The sequence below is a fragment of the Pipistrellus hanaki genome (genome assembly GCF_964339955.1).
Source record: "Pipistrellus hanaki genome assembly, chromosome: 16".
NCBI classification, from domain to species: domain Eukaryota; kingdom Metazoa; phylum Chordata; class Mammalia; order Chiroptera; family Vespertilionidae; genus Pipistrellus; species Pipistrellus hanaki.
Genome location: NC_140518.1, coordinates 14,497,581 through 14,518,478, shown reverse-complemented (window position 1 = coordinate 14,518,478; position 20,898 = coordinate 14,497,581). Strand labels below are relative to the sequence as shown.

The 20,898-nt window shown below is 52.9% G+C and overlaps 1 protein-coding gene across 5 annotated transcripts in view; it reads right to left on the bottom strand.

The window, feature by feature from the left end:
* LOC311610913 (signal transducer and activator of transcription 5B) overlaps nt 1–20,898 on the bottom strand; it is a 69,747-nt gene that overhangs the window by 8,082 nt on the left and 40,767 nt on the right. For 4 of the 5 annotated variants that reach the window (XR_014793038.1, XR_014793039.1, XM_084862487.1 and 1 more), the window contains exons 2-12: nt 16,919–17,055; nt 13,532–13,688; nt 12,182–12,271; nt 11,187–11,361; nt 8,364–8,494; nt 7,690–7,841; nt 7,078–7,233; nt 6,531–6,710; nt 4,814–4,901; nt 4,613–4,735; nt 3,464–3,556 (exon numbers count right to left, since the gene is read on the bottom strand). Coding sequence is in view for 3 of the 5 variants with exons in the window: in XM_084862487.1 (XP_084718613.1) it covers nt 3,464–3,556; nt 4,613–4,735; nt 4,814–4,901; nt 6,531–6,710; nt 7,078–7,233; nt 7,690–7,841; nt 8,364–8,494; nt 11,187–11,361; nt 12,182–12,271; nt 13,532–13,688; nt 16,919–17,046 (1,473 nt within the window). In the remaining 2 variants the exon portion in view is untranslated. The remainder of the gene's footprint in view (nt 1–3,463; nt 3,557–4,612; nt 4,736–4,813; nt 4,902–6,530; nt 6,711–7,077; nt 7,234–7,689; nt 7,842–8,363; nt 8,495–11,186; nt 11,362–12,181; nt 12,272–13,531; nt 13,689–16,918; nt 17,056–20,898) is intronic. The other variant, XM_084862488.1, reaches the window with a different exon arrangement.

The following is a 20,898-nucleotide window of genomic DNA, read 5'->3' as shown; positions in this document are numbered from 1 at the left end:
AGTGGTCCAACCCGGCACTGTCACAGCCACTAAAGCAAACCGTGCCCGAGGTCTGGCTGTAAGCTCCACGGGACCAGAAATCTAAAACACTGACTCTCTAGGTTAGGGGTGTCGAACTCAATCAGAGAAGGGGCCAAAATCTAAAATCCAGCCTAAATCGCGGGCCGAATGGTTTACTGAACAGTCATAAACTGACAATGTCATAAACTGACAGCGGAGTGCAGTGATGACAGCGCGGTGCGGGCCACATTGCAAGGCCTGGCGGGCTGGATTTGGCCCGAGGGCCTTGTGTTTGACACATGTGCTCTAGGTACAGAGCGACAGAGAGAGACTGTGTGTGTGTGTGTGTGTGTGTGATTGTGTGTGTGTGTACTCATACATGTGTGTGCACAAGTAAAATCCTTGCCTTTGACAACTTCTGCCAAGAAAGAACTCTGGCTCAAAGTGAAACAGCTTAAGGAAGAATAGTAACTATGAGTTAGCTTTATTAAAAACAGGTGAGAATATGAATTTGTAACAAACTGCTCTTCCTTCCATTCAGCCATAGTACTTCATTTTAATGGTCACAAAAATATTTTTGAATCGGCAATTCCTTCACAAAAAGTAAAACTTTTTAAAGTGCAGCAAGTTAGACAGTGAGGTCTCTTTCCTATCCTGTCCCCTAGCAGCCCAACTCCTCTTCCCAAAGGCATGCGGCATAGTTTCTTGTTTACACCTCCGAAGGCATTCTATGCTGGCCTGCAAATACATACAAAGGGAAATTTTTTTTCCTTTTAAAAAATACCAATGGAGCCAAAACCGGTTTGGCTCAGTAGATAGAGCATCTGCCTGTGGACTGAAAGGTCCCAAGGTTCGATTCCAGTCAAGGGCATGTACCTTGGTTGTGGGCATATCCTCGGTAGGGGGTGTGCAGGAGGCAGCTAATTAATGTTTATATCTCATCGATATTTCTAGCTCTCTATCCCTCTCCCTTCCTCTCTGTAAAAAGTCAATAAAATATATTTTTAAAAAATAATAAAAATATTAAAAAATCCAAATGGAAGCATAAAATCCACATGTCCTGCATCTCCCTTTTTTCACAGAATACTATTCCAGGAGACCTCACATCAGCATGTAAAGAAATTCCTCATTTTCGTTTGTGGCTGCTAAATATTCTACAATTAGAGGCCCGGTACATGAAATCTGTGCTCAGATAGGGTCTCTAGCGGCTGCCAGCCACTGGCTGGGGCCTCCCTTCAGTCCATGCCACCCCTGGTGGACAGCACACATCATAGCGAGTGATCGAACTGCCGATCGGTCAAACTCCCGAGGGGACACTTTGCATATTGCTTTTATATAGATAGATATGGACAGGATACTATTACAAGTAGCTACATCAGGGTTATACATCTGTGTTTCTCAAAATTAGTCCTTGTGTTTCCCGTAATAAGATTTTACACAGGCTCTGGTATCATCTGCTGCTTTGTCATGGTGTACAGTTGTGCTTCCCATAATTAGTCTTGGCCTCAGCAAATAGTGAGTACTCACTAAAGTGTATGCTAACGTGATCTTGCAACAAAAGCAGTTAACGTTAATGGAAGAAGAATAACATATTCAACCAGACCCCCATAGATGGACATCTATGTGTCAGCCTTCAACCTTCAGTTAAGCAATGCTGCAATACGCTTATATCATGGCATATATACAAATGTATCTATAAATTCCCATGTATCTCAAAACAGCGTAAAAATAAATGCACCCTAACATTCTAAAAATGTTTTAAAAAATGCTTATTTATTGAGACAAGATACGTTAGCAATGACATGTTGCGGGGGGAGCCGCAGTGGCCGGGGGTGGGGTGTGTGTGAGGTCTGTGGACAGGCAGAGAAGGGAGGAGAGATGTGGCAATCCTATCCAGCAGGCTTATCAGGACAAGATAGAGGCAGATCACTTTCAAAAAGAGCCTCACACTCAGGGTGTGTAGCACAGCACAGCAGAATTTCTGATAAGAATCTCACCTCGGAAGCAAATACATTGGTCTGTAAAGACAACTGTTGAGAATGTAAGACTGCTCCCGTCAGAGAAGAACATATGTTTATGTCTCAAATAACAACTAGACCCCTTCAGTCATGCTTTTACAGGCTAACCTCTCCTGGAAACACACGTAGAACGGGGCCTCCTGACATGGTGTGAAAATGCCCAGCAGGCAGCACGCCAGGGGTGTTCAGAGAGTGTTCAGAGAGCATAAACCCCTGACATCGTGTTTTTACCCTTAGTCTCATGGTTGGCAAAACTGCAGCTCCCGAGCCACATGCAGCTCTTTGGCCCCTTGAGTGTGGCTCTTCCACAAAATACCACGGCCTGGGCGAGTCTATGTTGAAGAAGTGGCATTAGAAGAAGTTTAAAAAAAAAATGTGGCTCTCAAAAGAAATTTCAATCTTTGTGCAATTGATATTTGGCTCTGTTGACTAATGAGTTTGCCGTCCACTGGCTTAGGCAAAGCATCTCATTCTTCATGAGAGACCTGGGATGAATCACAGAACCTAACATTTGGAAACTAAATGTCACCTTCATTCACTGGAGGGAGGATGACAGGAAGCAACTTCTGAGCCAAAGGGACCTCCTGAGAGGTCTCTCTAGAAGGAGCCTGGCAGTCCCAACGTCCACGTATGGCTTCACCAAGGAGCCAAAACAAAGCTTCCTGAGCACGGCGTCTGAGACGAGCATTTATATGTCATGCGGTTTATCTTCCCAACAACCTCATGGAGCATTATGTTTCCGGGTGGCAGGCACCGAGGGGCCTTAAGCCCAGAAAGGGAGAGTGGCTTTCCCACAGCCACAGAGTGAGGACACGGTGCGGCGTGCCCTGAAACCTTGGCCTGGCTTCACACCCATCCTCTTTCCATTTTCTTTTTTAAAAATATATTTTATTGATTTTGTACAGAGAGGAAGAGAGAGGGATAGAGAGCTAGAAACATCAATGAGAGAGAAACACCGACCAGCTGCCTCTTGCCCGCCTCCTAGTAGAGATGTGCCCATAGCCAAGGCACATGCCCTTGACCGGAATTGAACCTGGGACCCTTGAGTCCGCAGGCTGATGCTTTAGGGGTGTTGAACTCAATCAGAGAAGGGGCCAAAATCTAAAATCCAGCCTAAATCGCGGGCCGAATGGTTTACTGAACAGTCATAAACTGACAATGTCATAAACTGACAGCGGAGTGCAGTGATGACAGCGCGGTGCGGGCCACATTGCAAGGCCTGGCGGGCTGGATTTGGCCCGCGGGCCGTGTGTTTGACACATGTGCTCTAGCCACTGAGCCAAACCGGTTGGGGCCCTTTCCATTTTCCACACACACTCCCTTCTGTCTCCCACCAACAGAAACAGCGTTCCCCTTCGTCTGCGCTCTCGTGGGGAGAGCACGCGAGAGAGATTCACAACACCAGCACCCAGAGCGGGGGACCGGGGTCCGCGGGGCAGACTCACAGACTCCGCGAACGCGTTGTCCCAGAGCACCGTGGCCGTCGCGTTGTTGTCCTGGCTGCCGTGGACGATCACCACCACCGGGAGGGACAGGGTCTGCGAAGACACAGAGGGCTGAGCGCCCACCAGCCACGCCTTTTCCCTCTTCTCTTCTTTTCTTCAATCACAGTATTTCATTCTTCTGCAAGTTCCCGCACGTGTCCCCTGGGACACAGCATGGAAACGGCTCCGATAATGACATGACTTTTCCATCCACACTGGCAAAATCTTAAGACAGTTTAGATCTGGTAAAATAGATTTTATTAGGTATTTCTGAAGGATGGGCTAAGTTCTCTAAGTGACACAGAGAACAAGAGAGAGAAGAGAAGGTGTGGCCCGGCCGGTGTGGATCAGTGGTTGAGCGTTGACCCACAAACCAGGAGATCACAGTTCCTTTCCAGGTCAGGGCACATGCTTGGGCTGTGGGCTTGATCCCCAGTAGGGGGCGTACAGGAGGCAACTGGTCAATGCTTTTATTCCATCATTGATGCTTCTCTCTCTCCCTTCCTCTCTCTAAAATCAATAAAAACATTTTTCTTAAAAAAGAGAGAGACCTCTCAGCATAACCATTATGGCTTGTTGCAGCTTAGGTTCTTACAAGGGTATTTCTTGGATCACATGATCTCACACATCTAGAGGAAATAATGAACAACGTAAACTGATGAACAAAAACAGACCCAGAGAAAGAGAAGCAGCGACCAGACTCTCAAACCTCAGAGGGAAAGTAAGGGAGGATGGGGTTAAGGGGAAGAGATCAACCAAAGGACTTGTGTGCATACATATGGGCCTGGCCAGTGGCCATGGACAACGGGGGTTGCGGGGGGGGGGGGGGGAGGGCATATCTAGGGAGGGATTTGGGATGGAAATGGGGGAATAAGGACAATTATGTGAGACCATAATCAATTTAAAAAAAAAAAGTAAAAAAAAAAAAGAGAGAGTATGGAGACTTTTTTTGGGGGGGGGTGCGGAGTGGGGGGAGGAGGAGGGTGAAGCAAGTAACAAACATCCATCCTCACTTTCATCAATAAAAAATGTTTAAAGAGGGACTGTGTGACCCAAACCATTCTCGTGGGATATAAGTGCTCACAGACACCGGCTGAGGGAGGGCTTTACCTTGACTTGAAAAACCAGCTCGTTTCCACCAACACTGAACTGTGATTCGAACAGGATCGTAAACTTCTCTTCCGTCACCGACTCTGCCCCACGACGGTCAGACCTCTTGATGCGTTTCAGGGACTGCCGAGGAGAAAGCTAAGGTGACACAGTCCTCGGATACGCAGGGCGGATCTGCTCGTCCCCGCCCGCCACCCTCACCATGTTCCTGAAGTGGGCGCTGAGCGTGCCTGTGGCCTGGTGGTACTCCATCACACAGCAGTTGTTCAGGATCTCGCCACTGTAGTCACTGCAAACCAGAGAGAGACACCGCTCAAACCCACGCAGGGTCTCAGCTCACAGCGGGCAGAGATACGCCCGGGGTCGGAGGAACCACGGAAGGTATTTAAAAACGTATGTCCCGCTATGACTGGTTTGGCTCAGTGGACAGAGTCAGACTGAGGACTGAAGGGTCCCAGGTTCGATTCCGGTCAGGGGCATGGGCTCCTGGGTTGCGGGCTCGATCCCCAGTCGGGGGCGTTTGGAGGCAGCCGATCAATGATTCTCTTTCATCATTGATCTTTCTTTCTTTCTTTCTTTCCCTCTCTCTCTCTCTCCCTCTCTCTCTCTCTCTCTCTCTCTCTCTCTCTCTCTCTCTCTCTCTCCCACTCCCTTCCTCTCTGAAATCAATAAAAATACATTTAAAACATAAAAAAATAAAAATCTGTCATTTAGAAGCAAGGTTAGCTCCATAAAAGATACAAGAAACAAATATACATAAAATATACACGTTTCCTTAAGTGAACTCCCACTAGGTGAAGCCCTATCACACTACCTTCACAGAAGAACCCCTTCTGTTCTTTCTGAGAGCCAGAGAGGCCAGCGGGGCCGCTGGGCTCCTACATAGGACGGCTGAGCCCAGAAAGCTGTGGAGAGCGGCCACCGTGTCTGCACAGGTTCAGGCCTCGGACCGATGAGAGGGCACCTCCTCTCGGGGCCACGTGCAAGTCCCAGCGTGGAGGGCAGAGCCAACAGCTGTGGTCGAAAGCTTGAACCTATGGTCCGAACACGTGGCCCCAGGTACCCGAGTGATGTGGGTTTGACAGAGTTCAGGTGCATGTAACTGAGTAGGATCGAAACCCACCAGAAGGTTGTCGACATCTTGACCAGGCCCTTACTTTTTTTTTTTTTTTAATATATTTCTTTTTCTTTTTCTTTTTTTTAAAATATATTTTATTGATTTTTTTACAGAGAGGAAGGGAGAGATATAGAGAGCTAGAAACGTCGATGAGAGAGAAACATCGACCAGCTGCCTCCTGCACACCCTCTACTGGGGATGTGCCCGCAACCCAGGTACATGCCCTTGACCGGAATCGAACCCGGGACCCTTCAGTCCGCAGACCGACGCTCTACCACTGAGCCAAACCGGTTTCGGCTATTTCACTGATTTTTTTACAGAAAGGAAGAGAGAAGGATAGAGAGTTAGAAACATCGACCAGCTGCCTCCTGCACACCCCCCACTGGGGATGTGCCCGCAACCAATGCACATGCCCTTGACCGGAATCCAACCTGGGACCCTTCAGTCCGCAGACCGACGCTCTATCCACCGAGCCAAACCGGGCCCATACTTTGCCTTGTGGCATCGGCTATAAAATAAAGACACGGCGTGCAGTCCGTGGCGCGGTCGCTAGGTCTCCATCAGAGAGGGCAGCATCCCACCCAGACCCAGCTTTCTCTCCCTTGTCTGTCTTTTCTCCATCCTTCACCGCCCCCGCTCAGGGCCACCGAACCTGGCTGGCCTGGCGTGGCACATCCGGCGCCTGGGGACTGAGCGTGCCGGGCCGTGCCGGCTCCCCACGGAGAGCGTCCGGGGGGAGCCCTCCTTCCCACGGCCAGGCCTCCGGGAACGCGGCCCAGACACAGGGAGGGTAGCACGTACTTGCGGGTGTTCTCGTTCTTGAGCAGCGACTTGGCCTGCTGCTCGCTGATGATGGTGGCCTTCACCTGGGGCGGGTTCATGTGCACGTTCAGCTTCCCCCCCACCAGCAGGCGCACGGTGGCTGCGAACTTGGTCTGGGTCTTCAGCACCTGCGGGGGCTGCTTCTCGATGATGAACGTGCTGCGGGACCCAAGGGCGAGACGCTGCCTCAGGGGCCGGGCGCTGGCCCCCGTGGGGGGAGGGCCCCCCGCAGGGCTCGGCGGGCAGAGGGAGGGCACGGGGCCTGGGAGACCCCGCGCCCGGGGAGGCCGCCGAGAGCGGAGGGGAAGGCGGGAGGGGAGGCGGGGAAAGGGACTGGGCAGCAGGCACGGGGGCAGGAAGCAAGGGCAGCCCGGGGAGCGCTCACAGAGACACGGGACAGAGGGAAAGGGTGTGAGCAGACAGACAGGATTCCAGGGAGAGCCCTCCTGCCCCATCTGCAAAGCACCCCCTGCCTCCCCCAGCCAACTCCATGCGGAGCCGGGCGGGGCCGAGAGGCGGCAGTCACCTGGTCACCAGGGCCGAGATGATGTCTGTGATGGTGGCATTGACCTCCGCCAGCATCTCCTCCACGGGGCCGGGGATGGGCAGCTGCTGGCACAGGTGCTGGGCTCTGCGGATCTGCTGCCGGTTCTGCCAGATGATCTCGGCCAACTTCTCACACCTACACGCCCGCCGCGGGGCCAGAGGAGAGGACAGGCCTTCACCCCCCTCCCCCAGGCCACAGGGGAGAGGCGCCCGGCTGGGGGCAGCCCCAGGACCCAGCCCACCTCCCCCAGGGAGGCTTGGCACCTCAGCGCCCACTCCTGTCCACTGGGCAGAGCAGGACAGGGGCTGCCCTGACTTCCAGAAACACAGACGCCCAGGAGGCGGGACCCTGATGTGTACCCAGCCCAGAGCACCTGGCCCTGCCCCACCCCCAGCACAGGGACCCCCTCCCAGGGAAGGCATGGCTGCAGGCTCCCAGGTCTGTGTCGGGAGCCAGACCACGGGTGAAGCAAGACCCACCACGGGACAGAGCGAGCGGCTGCACATGGAAACACGGGGCAGCATGAGCAGCTGGTAGACCACCCCGAGCCCCTGCCCCCCCCCCGCCGGTCCCGGCCCCCACCCCCATTACCAGGACTGCAGCACGTCCAGGCTGCCCTCAGGGGGCCCCCCATTCCCGGCCAGCTGCTGCCGCCGCTTCCACTGGATCAGCTCGTCGTCCAGGATGATGGTCTGCTGCTTCCGCAGCAGCTGCAGGGTCCGCTGGTGCTTCTCGGCCAGCTCCTGAGGGGGGGCAGGCTCCTCAGGAGGCCGGTCCCCCCAACCCCCGCCTGCTCTGCCTCACGGGCCCCACAGGCCCCCCGCCCCCCACCCGGGGTCCTGGCCCCCCCACCCGGGGTCCTGGCCCCCCACCCGGGGTCCTGGCCCCCCACCCGGGTCCTGGCCCCCCCACCCGGGGTCCTGGCCCCCCACCCGGGTCCTGGCCCCCCACCCGGGGTCCTGGCCCCCCACCCGGGTCCTGGCCCCCCCACCCGGGGTCCTGGCCCCCCACCCGGGTCCTGGCCCCCCACCCGGGGTCCTGGCCCCCCACCCGGGTCCTGGCCCCCCACCCGGGTCCTGGCCCCCCACCCGGGGTCCTGCCCCCCCACCCGGGTCCTGCCCCCCCACCCGGGTCCTGGCCCCCCACCCGGGGTCCTGGCCCCCCACCCGGGTCCTGGCCCCCCACCCGGGTCCTGGCCGGCCCCTCTCTCGGTCCCGGCAGCTCAGGACGCGGCCCCCTCGCCCGGAGGACGGCCGCCCACTCACCACGCGGTACTGCTGCAGCGTCTGCGCCTCGCGCTGCAGCCAGGCCTCCAGGGACGCCTGCTTCTGCTGCAGGGCCGTCTCCCGGCTCAGGCGCTCCTGCGGGGTCAGCTGGGCCAGCTGGGCGAACTGGGCTGCGGGGGACAGCACACCCGTGGCCACGGTGCCCGCTCCCAGCAGGAACCCAGAGAAGCCACGTCCCTCGCTCCGCAGACAAGACCCTCCGGGGACGTGTCTGACGACGGCAGTCAGGGCTCTGGCAGCCCAGGGCCCCGAGGAGCCGGCCTCACACCCGGCCCCCCAACGCGGAGCTTTCCTCCGGGGACCGGGAGGCAGAGGCTGTGGGTGCAGCTGAGGAGGACCCCCCGCCCTCGCCCGCACGGCCGGGCCCAGCCCTCCTCTGCCGCCTCGGGGCCCAGCGTGGAGCCAGCTGCCTCGTCTGCCTCGGCCTGGCCATCGCTGGCTGGGTGGACTCGGGGACCTCTCTCTCCTGTGCCTCAGTCTCCCCTGTGCACACGGGGAAGCCCGCTCCCTGCCTCAGGGGCTGCGTGGGGACAGAAGGCTGACGTGGAGAGCGCTCAGGAAGCCGCCGGCCGGGGAAGCTCCTGGGGAGAGCTGGTCCGTGCAGCTCCCTGGGCTGCAGGACAGGCCTGAGGGGGAGGGACCCGCAGCTCCCGGCCCCCCTCCCCCGCAGGCTGGCCTCCCGGGGGCTCTGCTCCCGCCCGGCCGCCGCCTCCGGGCACAGCTCCTCTCCTGGGGGAGGAGGGTCTGCCCAGGAAGGCGCCCAGCATGGGTGTCCAGGTTGGGGCACGGTGAGCTCAGCCGGCCACCAGGACGGGGGGAGAGAGAGAAGATGGAGAAGAAAGAGGAGGGGGGGAGGGGCCTACGCAAGGGCAGCGAGACTGGCGCCTCCTGCAGTGGCTCAGCTGCCTGAGCATCCTCTGGTGCCCCCAACAGCCAGGGCACCCACAGAGGGCAAACGCTCAACGCTCTCCCTCTCTGTCCTCAGGTGGGGATTTAAAATAAATCAAATAAGAAGAAAAAAAAAGTAGGAATATTCTCTGAGGAAAAGGAGGCAGCTCGCTTCGTATCAGCGTGAGGAAGCTCAGCAATGGCAGGAATGGGGAGTGAGGGAGGCACAGTTACCCTCGTAAAAACATCAGCTATGAAATACGTACGACACAGGGGAGGCAGAAAGAATCACATAGAAACACTGTGACTTCATGACCAGCTTAAGAAATCCAGCATTTCCCAACCAAAGCCACCGCCCACCCCCACAGCCTGCCACCCACCCCCGCCAGGGGAGCCGCTCTCCTCCGTTCTGGGGTGATCATGCGCAGCCAATGGCCATGGGGAGCTCCCAGGGCCCTTCCTCGGGCTGAGTCAAGGCGAGGTGAGCATCAGCACGTCTTGGTCCAGCTCCTGGCAGGCCTCTGAGGGCCATGTCACCCTGACCGAGGCCCCGCCCCAAGGTCACTCAGGCTGGGACGGACCAGAGCAGCTCCGGCCCCCAGGAAGAGCCCGGCCGGAGGAGGGGAGGCGGAGACCTGGCTCCCCTCTCCCCACAGGGGCCCGTCCCCGGGGGAGCAGCAGGGGCCCTGGTGCCGCCTCGGGAGTCCCGCCTCCACAGGGCGGGGGGCGGGGGCGTCCCCAACACCTGGTCCGGCCTCCCTATGGGAGAGACCGGTTACTCTCTCCTGGCGACGGGCAGGCGTTCCTGGGAAGGACGCCAGCGGAGGTGGGGCAATTGTCTGCTCCGCTGGAGGGAACAGAGCCTTCCCTGCACAACAGATCGATAGTCTGTGTTTCTGACGGGGAACCTGGTAAGTGAGACCGAACTGACACTGCGTGAGGGGTACAAACCCAAACCAGAACCCAAACCCAAACCCACACACAGGAAATGGAGAACCAGGAACAGGATCATCGACGTGGTCACCGGTGCCCGGCCTGGGACAGAACTGATAGCGTGGCTGCCCTGTTCCCTCACCTAAGAAGTGGGCTTTCCCCCACCCTCCTGGGGCCAGTCAAGTGTGGAAGAAGACATGCTAGAATCATCCCACCGACATCTATGCCACACCTGCTGTGACTCAGGCCATGTGCTGGCCGCAGGGTGCAGAGATGCAAGACGCAGTCCCTTCTCAAAGAATTTACATGCTAGTGGGGGAGACACGGCTAATAAATAATATCGACATGACTATCGGACGGTGCCCACACGCATGGTGATAGACGAGCACACTGCATGTGCATGTGTGTGTTTCTGGATGGCTGGTCGGTGGAACACCCGTGGCCAAGCTTCTCTGAGACTGAGCGGGGCACACAAGTGGGGAGGAAACCACATTGCCAGGCGCCCACAAGGCCAACAGAGGGTGCTGTGGAGGCTCCACAGCCTCCGGACTGACCCTGCCATTCTCTGTGTCCAGAGAACCAGGCTGCATTCACACCAGGAGGGGGGCCTTTGTCTGCAGGCACTGATGTGCCCCAGGATGGCCTCTCTGAACAGCTGTGCAGAACGTGAGAAGTTTGTCACCAGAAACAAGGTCCTCAGCCCTTATACCGGCCCGGCTCAGAGCGTAAGCAACACCGATCACACACAAAACCACCGCCCGGGTGCTGCTGACTGGACCGGGAGTACCTTCCTGCAAGACCAGAGCCGGCTGGGTATGGGAAGCTTGAGTGAGCTCCATCCTCTCCGAAGGCAAGACGCTGCCCTCTCCGCTCCCCAGGCCTCACCTTCCCAACCCTAACGATGCCCCGATACTCCAGAGAGAGGCAGCCGGTTCTCTCCCGACTGGACCCGAGCTTCCTCCAGCCCCGCTCCCGCCTCACCCTGGATCCGCAGGCTCTCCTGGTACTGGATGATGAAGTACTCCTGCGTCTGCTGCAGCTTCTTCAGCTCGTTCTCCGTGTCCTGCGTGACCAGCCGCAGCTCCTCGAAGGTCTGGTTGATCTGAAGGTGCTTCTGGGACATGATGTCGGCCAGGCTTCCCGCCGGCGAGGCGCCCTGGACACAGACGGGGGCAGAGCGCGGGCGGCCGTGAGCTGGGCAGTGAGGACCGGAGACCGCCCGCCTCAGGCCCGAACGCAAGGGATCAGCCGGCACCCATCAGGGGTGGAACCCCAAAAGCTTCCTTTTGAGTCCCCGGCATTGCTGACGTCACGTGTGAGAACTGGCGTAGAGCGGGGAAGGAGGAGGAAAGGGGGAGCTGGCGGATCCTGGTGTCCTCCTCAAACACAGGAGGAACGCCTAGGGCAGCTCTGGCCTCCGCCGGGGGGTCCCTCTCACGGCCCATCTGATGCCCTTCTAAGTCACCTGGGTTTTCCCACTAAGGGTGGTGACCCCCGGGGACAGAGCGGGGAGCAGGCAGGTGAACACACATGGTCTTTGTTCTCACTCAAGACCTACTTGTGACTGAGGGGAGAGGGAGTCGGGGGCCCCTCTCCCAGGGGTCATCCTGCAGACCCCGAAGGGAAGGTACAGGGGCGGCATCCACAGGGGCTTTGTGGACCCAGGCATGTACGTGGCCCGGTCTGATCCCTTCTTTCCCCCGCCGCCGGCCGAGAGGAGGCGGGCAGAGGTCGCACCTGAGTATAGACATGACTTTACTGAAAAACGACCCGTTTGGGGTTGAATTACTAATTGTTTTGTGGCTGCGAGCTCATCCAGGCTATAAACCAGTGAAGACCAGAGTACGGTCTTCTGTTTCCTTTGGGACGGACTCTGTTTACAGAGACACCATGGTCACCATGACAAACGGGGTCCGGAGGGAAGTGGGCGAGATGGGGGTCCCCAGCTCCTCTCCCCACGCCCAGGGGGCACTCACGCTGTTGGCCTCTCGGACCAGCCGCTGCTCGTTGTACAGAATGTGCCGGATGCAGCGGACCAGCTCCAGGGGGCAGCGGTCATACGTGTTCTGAAAGAATCCAAGAGCAGACAGTCGCTGGGTCCCACTCCGAGCTCGGGGCCTCCCCCGCCTTGGAGGAGACGCCTAGAGACACGACGGGGTAACCACGAGGTGTGTCGCTCCCCCATATCAATGGGGGACAAGGAAAGCACATTGTCAAAGGCCTAAGTAAGAAGAGTATTTTACTAGTACTTCTTGCACCCTAATTTGCCCAGAGTACTAGGGCATCCTTCTTGGACACAGGATAAATAAACCCAAAAAAAGGCCACATCAGAGGAGAACCTGGACACCACGTTGCTGGGCAATCAAAACTACTCCACCAGCTGAAACCGGTTTGGCTCAGTGGATAGAGCGTCGGCCTGCGGACTGAAAGGTCCCGGGTTCGATTCCGGTCAGGGGCATGTATCTTAGTTGTGGGCATATCCCCAGTAGGGGGCGTGCAAGAGGCAGCTGATCGATGATTCTCTCTCATTGATGTTTCTAACTCTCTATCCCTCTCTCTTCCTCTCTGTAAAAAAAAAATCAATAAAATATATATATATATATTTTCACGTCTCAGATGTGATTCCGTGAGAAGGATGTGACAACACTTAGAGTGCGGATCAGGGTTGTGTAACCTGAGTCTAATCATGAGGAAACGCCACACAGACCCGACGTGAGATACGTTTTATCTTAAAAAGCAGAGGCGCTACGTTACTGCAGAGTGTCCGTGTAGCAAAAGACAAAGAAAGGCCGAGAAAACAGTTCCAGATGGAAGGCAATTAAAGAGACGAGATGACTAGATGCAAGACGTGACCTGGGACTGGATCCTGGACGGGAGGGGGAAAAGTGCCCGAAAGGGCATCGGGTCATTGGACAAGACGGGAAGACGGGCGTAACGTGACCTGCGGGTGTTCTGTCCGCGCACTGTTCACCGACGGCGCTAACAGGACAACAACGGTGTAAGGGGAATGGACGCGGAGGTGCTTAGGGCAGAGGGAAAGGGACACGGTGTGCACAACTTACTCTCTAGGGACCAAAACAATGCGTGTATGTGGAGATCCTACCATAAAGCCAATGTTAACAACCGGGGTCTTTGTATCAACCTTGCAACTTTTTATAAACTTGAAGTCATTTTCAGATACAACGTCTAAAGAGAGCGACAGCCGTGACAATAAACAACAGGAGCTTTATGCAGGCAACTCGGCCGCCCGCGCCGGGCTGGAGAGGCAGGGCTACACGAAGGAGGGGTCCCGCCGGGGGGGGGGCGGTGACCCGGCTCGCACCCACCTGGAGCTGCGTGGCGTAGTGCCCCAGCTTGATCTTCAGCAAGAACCCGTCTTCCCCCACCTGGTGCTCCGCCTTCTTCTGCAGCTCCTGCACCAGGCCCTCCAGGAGCTGGGTGGCCTTAATGTTCTCCTGTGGATTATCAAGATCTATTGAGTCCCTAGGGGAAAAAAATTACATACATATGTATACATACATGCACACGAGCCTATACAAATGCAGCCTCAACACGCCGCGCCTCGTCTTTGGCTACAGAGATCTCGGCATAAAGCTCTCGGCAAACTTGAGGGGAGTTCCGTTCAGACTGGCAAGATGCCTCCATGAGTCCAATCCTAACCCACCGACTGCCTGAGTGGACTGTATAGGACCCTATTTTCTTTTCTCTTTCTTTCTCTTGTTCTTTCTCTCTTCCTTCCTTCCTTCTTTCCTTCCTTCCTTCCTTCCTTTCTTCCTTCCTTCCTTCCTTTCTTTCTCATTCATTCTCCCTTCCTTCCTTCCTTTCTTTCTTTCTCATTCATTCTCTCTTTCTTCCTTCCTTCCTTCCTTCCTTTCTTTCTTTCTTTCTTTTTTTTTTTTTTTACAGTGTACTGCCCTTCCTCCTTCCTCCTACACGTGCTTGGTGCTTATGGTCTCTGCCGGGAATGGAGGGAGAGGAAAGGGCGGTGTGTGCCCTGAAGGAAATAGGGCTCCGATAATTTCCTATTTATAGTCACCCCTTCATGGTGTAAGTGACACAATGTCCAGAATGGTCTACTTTTTTTTTTTTTTTCTCCCACTCTTGACTGTTGGTTCTATATGTTGCTAATGTCACAGAGAGCATTTTCCGAAGACAGGTGAAACAGCACTCCCTGCTGTTTCCAAGGAGCCTCGGAAATGACTTCTTCAGACAGACGCCTCCCCTGCGTATTCGCACAGGTCGCAGGCTTGGGACCTGCAGCCGCACTAACTCCCCGGGGAGCCGGAGACGCTGCATTCACACAGAGCCAGGCAACCGGTGACAGGGTTTGGGTGGCCTCCCTCCCGGAAGCTCTCATGTTTTAAACAATTTAAGGCAGAAACCCAACAGCTATCAGGCTGAAATAATACTCAATTCCTGCTGCTCAGGTCTAGAGCCAAACAAGAGATTTGGTGCAGCTAGCGACTAATTTCAAACGGAGGCCCAGCAGGGGTACCACACACTGATAGCGGACCTCATCAAACGATATGCTGAAATATGCACTTGGAGAAGGCAGCAGAGAAAGTCAGATGTGCAATGTGCATGTTCCACGGACCAAATAAAACAGACATTCAATAAAAGCCTGGGAGGAAGGGATGGCGGCCCAGCATGCACCCCGGTGTCAACTGGCAACAAGGCCCCTCGTCCCAGGAAGCCATCCTTGAGAAGATCCAGCCTCAGAGCAAAACTCATGGAAAACAAGCCTGGTGCTTGCAGTTAATTCTCTGTTCCTTCCCGCTCAGTCACCTCCTCCCCGCCGCCAAAAAAATATTTTCTTACTGTATACATGAAGGACTGGACATTTTTATTAAAATTTTTAAATTCCTTTTTAAAATATTTTTTTTTTTTATTGATTTCAGACATGAAGGGAGAGGGAGAGAGAGAAACATCAATGATGAGAGAGAAACATGGATTGGCTGCCTCCTGTACGTCGCCCACTGGGGACTGAGCCCACCACCTGGGCCTGTGCCCTGATCGAATTGTGGTCTCCTGGTTCATCGGTCAACGCTTAGCCACTGAGCCGCGCCGGCCAGGCTAAAATCTTTACATTCTTGAGAAAACCCAAACGAGGGAAAATTCTGGAGTTACCGGGAGAGAACTTCATAAGTTAAATAAATGTCTGATAACCATGTTGTATACCTGAAATGAATGTAACATTGTATGTCACTGTCATGGGGGGAAAACATTTTTTTTAACTAAATAAAATTCAGATTTCCTTTACTATCAACACAAGTCTTTTAACGTTTGCTCAGTAGGAAGACGACGTGGAAACTCTATCAAATGAAATTTTGAATAAACAGAAACTTCCTATTCACGTCTTCCTGAACTCTTCGAGATCATTAAAAAGGAAAGGAAATGGAAAAGCACGAAGCAAGGTGCAGTTAGCTGGCATGCTCATATTTAGCTCTTTTTTTTCTCACTTAATTACACGAGGCTGATTTTTTTTTTTTTTTTTTTAATTGCCTAGAAAATTGCCTTCCTGGTGCTCTCTAGTTTCTGGAGAGAAATTTGCCACTAATTTCACAACTGCGGCTCTGCCTGGCAGTGCTACTGCCAGGGATGCAGCCCTCCTGAACAGCGTGAAGGCTGTCTCCCCGCTTCCCCCCCTCCCCGAACCCCCCTCCCCACTCCGGGTCTGTCAGAGAGGCCACGCCACCCGCACCCGCCACCCGCCACCCGCCACCCGCCACCCGCAGTGATGCAGGCCTGAAGCAGAGGCTGAGTCTGTCAGATCAGATTGGCAGGCTGGTGACAAACCAACCTGCGTCAGGCCCTGAGCAGAGCAGCAGGCATCCTGCTGCCTGGGTGCGACAGTGTCAATGACAAATACTCCTTATCAGCTGGCTGCATTGCACTCATTCTAAAGGAGTTTAAAAACAACCCCCCCCCAACATATAATAAAGAGTAATTTGAAAACAAGAAAAATAAACATGCTTATTACATCTGCCATCAAGATTTAGTCTTTATGTGTCTATAAAATTTACATATAAACGTAAAAACACCAATGTCTCTCCATTGTTAAATTTGTTAACAATACTTTATTATTATTATTATTATTATTATTATGTGAATAGACATACCTTATCTGTCCCATTCAGCACTAAATTCTATGTGGACAAAGGTTTTAATTTTTTCATATGAACTCTGTTACCTAGGACTCTGCTAGGCACCCTACAGGCACTCAAAACATTGGTTCATTGGGTTTTACTAGCTGCAATGCTCAAATGTTTTTAGCCAGAATATACTATTAAAGAGAAGATATCCTTTTTTTTTTTTTTTTTTAAGATATCCTATTTTTTTTTAATTTTTTAATTGATTTCAGAGAGGAAGGGAAAGGGAGAGAGAGACAGAAGCATCAATGATGAGAAAGAATCATTGATCAGCTTCCTCCTGCATGCCCCATTCTGGGGATCGAGCCCACAACCTGTGACCTCATAGGTCAATGCTCAACCTCTGAGTCATGCCAGCCGGGTGGAAGATACCCTTTAAAAAAAAAAAAAACCCTAAGAGTCATTCTATCTTTCTAAAATTTCAGATGGCGCCAAATACCTCTTCATGGGTCAGGATTTTTTTTTTTTTAAGGTGTAAGTTTTGGAGTCCCCATCGTGTTATCTTTCCAAATGTGAATATGCTTGTGCTTCATGAAGTGTGACGGAGAAAAGCCGCTCACTCACCAGGGCTGGCTCTCGATCCACTGGGACAGGTAGTGGCGCACCTCGATGGGGAAGTGCTGGCCGTACAGGGCCTGCATCTGGTGCAGGGCATCCCCCTGCAGCTGCTGGGCCTGGATCCACACGGCCATGTTCACAACCTGCTGAACAAACAACCGGGGGTTTGGGTGGTGTTTTTCTTCCCCTTTTAAGTCCACGAGAGTATATATTAATGTAGTTATAAAAGCTGGAGATAATTGCTTTTTAAGCCCTTTCTGGTAGACAGGATCAGGGTTCTTGAACTGAATCTTAGCATTACAAGGTTTTTAGGATGTAGGTGTACCGGGTGGCCATGGGAAGGTACCTAAGTGGGCCCATAAAGCTCTGACTGGTCCATACACCGAAGTCCTAGAAGCAGAAGTGCAAGGCAGCCTTAGGGGGAGAACTGCCTATAGCGTTGATATCATAGACATTTTCTTTACTTTTTTAAAATTTCTTTATTGATGAGGGTATCACATATTTGTCCTCAACCTCCCATTTCAATCCCCACCCCCCTATTGTCCTTGACCACTAGTTAGGCTCATTTTCTTTACTTTCGTTCAGAACTTGAAGCAACCGTAAGCAGCATCCGGATAGTAATGACACATAATTAGCATGGGGATTTTTAAAAAAATCACTTGTTTCATATTCTTATTTTGACTTCTAAGAATTGCAGCAAACATACTGCCATTTTTGAAGAAGATCCTGTAAGAGGAAAGTGAAGATGCCTAAAGCAAGGATAGAACCCTATGTACGATCATTCGGGGAGAATCCAAGATGGCTGCTCGGGTAGGCACCTAGCCGCAGCCGCACTCAACAATTTCAATAAAATACAACTAAAATATAAAATGGACATTACCCAGAACTACAGGAAAGTCAACTGACTGGAAATTCTACAACGAGAAGCAAGGAGAAAACCAGAAGGAAGCGCGGAGGAGCTGGAAAAGCCCAAGGTACGGAGACACCCGGCGCGCGCGTGGAGAGGACGGAGCCGGAGAGGAGGGAGGCCGAGTGCCTGGCTGGCGTTCCCTAGCGGGAAGGAGATAAACACTCGGACTGTGCTGGGCCCCCAACTGCTCTGAACCCCCGTTCTAGGCCAGACCCCGGGGACCCAGGCTCATCCAGAGGGAGCTGGGCTGTAAGGCGGTACTCGGGGAAGCAGCGAAAGGAGGTCCCGGAGGCGCACACAGCGCGCAGAGAAGGGCCGGCCTGCTGTGCCGTAGGACTGCCCTGGCGGGAAGGAGACAGGCTCCAGACTGCTCTGAACGCCACCTCCAACTCCACTTCCAACTGAACTGAACCCCAGTTTCGGGCCCATTGCGGGAGAGCTTACACTGTTTGGTAGCAGGCGAAAATCGAGGGCACCTTTCTCTCAGAGGCGCTTGCAACAAGTACTGAAGGACCCTGAGTCTCAGGAGTCGCATAGGGCGGGGCTGACGGAAGCCAAGGCTGTAGGCTCCACCCTGAAACTCCGCCCCCATCAGGAAAGCTGCCTGCGAAAATGCCTAAACCAAGTAGATCACAAACGAAAGAAATGGAGGACAAAAAGCGACTGGATATAGAGTTCAAAACCACACTTATAGGGTTTTTCAAGAGACTCCTAGAAAAGGCCGATAAAATAAATGAGACCTATGAGGATATGAAAAGGGATCAACAAGAAATGCTAAGGGATCAACAAGAAATAAAGAATACATTGTCTGAAATAAAAAATATTCTACAGAGTCCTAAAAACAGAATAGAAGATCGCAAGAATCAAGTCAAAGATTTGGAACATAAAGAGCCAGAAGACACTCCTCTGCAGAAGCTAGAAGGCAAGAGAATCCAGAAAATTGAAGATAATGTAAGAAACCTCTGGGACAACTTCAAACGATCCAACATCAGAATCATGGGGGTCCCAGAAGATGAGAGAGAGCAAGATATCGAAAACATACTGAAAGAAATAGTGACAGAAAACTTCCCCCACCTGGGGAAAGAATTGGACTTACAAGTCCAGGAAGCACACAGAACTCCAAATAAGAGGAATCCAAAGAGGACCACACCAAGACAAATCATAATTAAGATTCCAAGAGCAAAGGACAAAGAGAGAATATTAAAAGCAGCAAGAGCTAAGCAGGTGGTTACCTATAAAGGAGCACCTATACGATTGTCAGCTGATTTCTCAACAGAAACCATGCAGGCCAGACGGGAATGGCAAGAAATATTCAAGGTGATGAATAGCGAGAACCTTCAGCCAAAAATACTCTACCCAGCAAAGCTATCACTCAGAATCGAAGGTCAGATAAAGAGCTTCACTAATAAAAAAAAGCTAAAGGAGTTCATCACCACCAAACCAGAATTATATGAATTGCTGAAGGGGGTTCTTTCAGAAGAGAAAGTAAATAAAGATAAAAATTATGAACAACAAATACGTAACTATCAACAAGTGAATCTAAAAACCAAGGAAATTAAAAAAAAAATCTGATGAACAATATTAACTGTTGAATATAATAGAATCAGAGGTATGGAAGGGGAGTGAACTGATGATTCTTGGGGAAAAGGGAAGAGGGGAATGTGGGAAGAGACTGAACATAAACTGTGCACCTATGGATGAGGACAATGGGGAGTGGGGAAAGGGCAGAGGGTGGGGTGGGAAGGGGGGGGGAAAGGAACACTTGTAATAATATGAACAATAAAAATTTATTTAAAAAAAAAAAAAAAAAAAAAAAAGAACCCTATGTACGATGACTAGTTACCTAAGCAACAACGCTCTGCACACGAAGGGCACAACTTTATGGGAAAACACCCCGAGGTTCCCCTTCTGAGCCATGGCTAAGGAATTTATGAAGCAATGTCCTGTTAAATGAGGGCCTTTAGAAACCTTCCCGACGTAAAAACAATACATTCCGGCGGAGAGTCAGAAACAAGAACCATTATATTCCAATCGTGGGCAGGTTTTTAAAATATGCTCTTGATTTCAGGAAAAAAACAAACAAAAGTCTTATAAAACTACCGAGGTGCCTTCTCAGACCCACCTGAGAATTCTAAATTCATCTGGCAGGAACACTCTGGGCTTAACCTGACTGCAGTGGTAGCATGACTTTCATATCCACAGAAGGGTCGAACACGGAACCTTGCTCTAACTCTGATATAAGGCAGGGCTATCTCTGATCCCATCCTAAAAAATGTGGCTATTGATTGGCACAGTTCTCCCCAGAGCCGTTACGGCTGGGGTCCGGTCGATGAGAGCTCGCTCTTGTTGGAATACCAGAGACGACAGGACTGGGTTAGGAAATAAAAACCCCATCTCGGTTAGTTATCGTTATCCAATAGCATAACCCGGAGCTATTTATGGGACTCGTCAGTTAGCCAGCAGCGGGCGTGGGGAGGGCGCCAGCTACCTATTTTAGCCTTGCGCAATGCTATAGGACACGTGAGCGGTGTGCAAGTTTATTTAGAGCTTTGGGGGGGGGGGGTGAAGGCTGAGATCACGACCGTCACCCAAGACGTCGCATTTCGATGGCCGAGCGTTTACCAGGAGAGAGACTCTTGGATGGAGGAGCTCCCTCCGCATTACAATCAAACATCTGGAAGACATTGAATTTAATCAAATAAATCATGTCCCAAGATTTTGGAAACTTGGAAGAGACACCAAAGCATGTTTTTTGGATGAAAGGTAAAGGGACGGAAGGGTGGACGGACGGACGGAGGCGCTTAGGCATTTACACGTATGGGATGAAAAAAGGATGGAGAAAAGAATGCGGGTTTTAGTCTCCTTTTGTGAAGGGAACTGGAGAGAAGGCCTCACCACGGTTCTTGTAGCGACTCGTGAAAGATACCAGCGGACTGCCAGGACCGGTTTGGCTCAGTGGATAGAGCGTCGCCTGCGGACTGAAAGGTCCCGGGTTCGATTCCGGTCAAGGGCATGTACCTTAGTTGCGGGCACATCCCCAGTAGGGGTGTGCAAGAGGCAGCTGATCGATGATTCT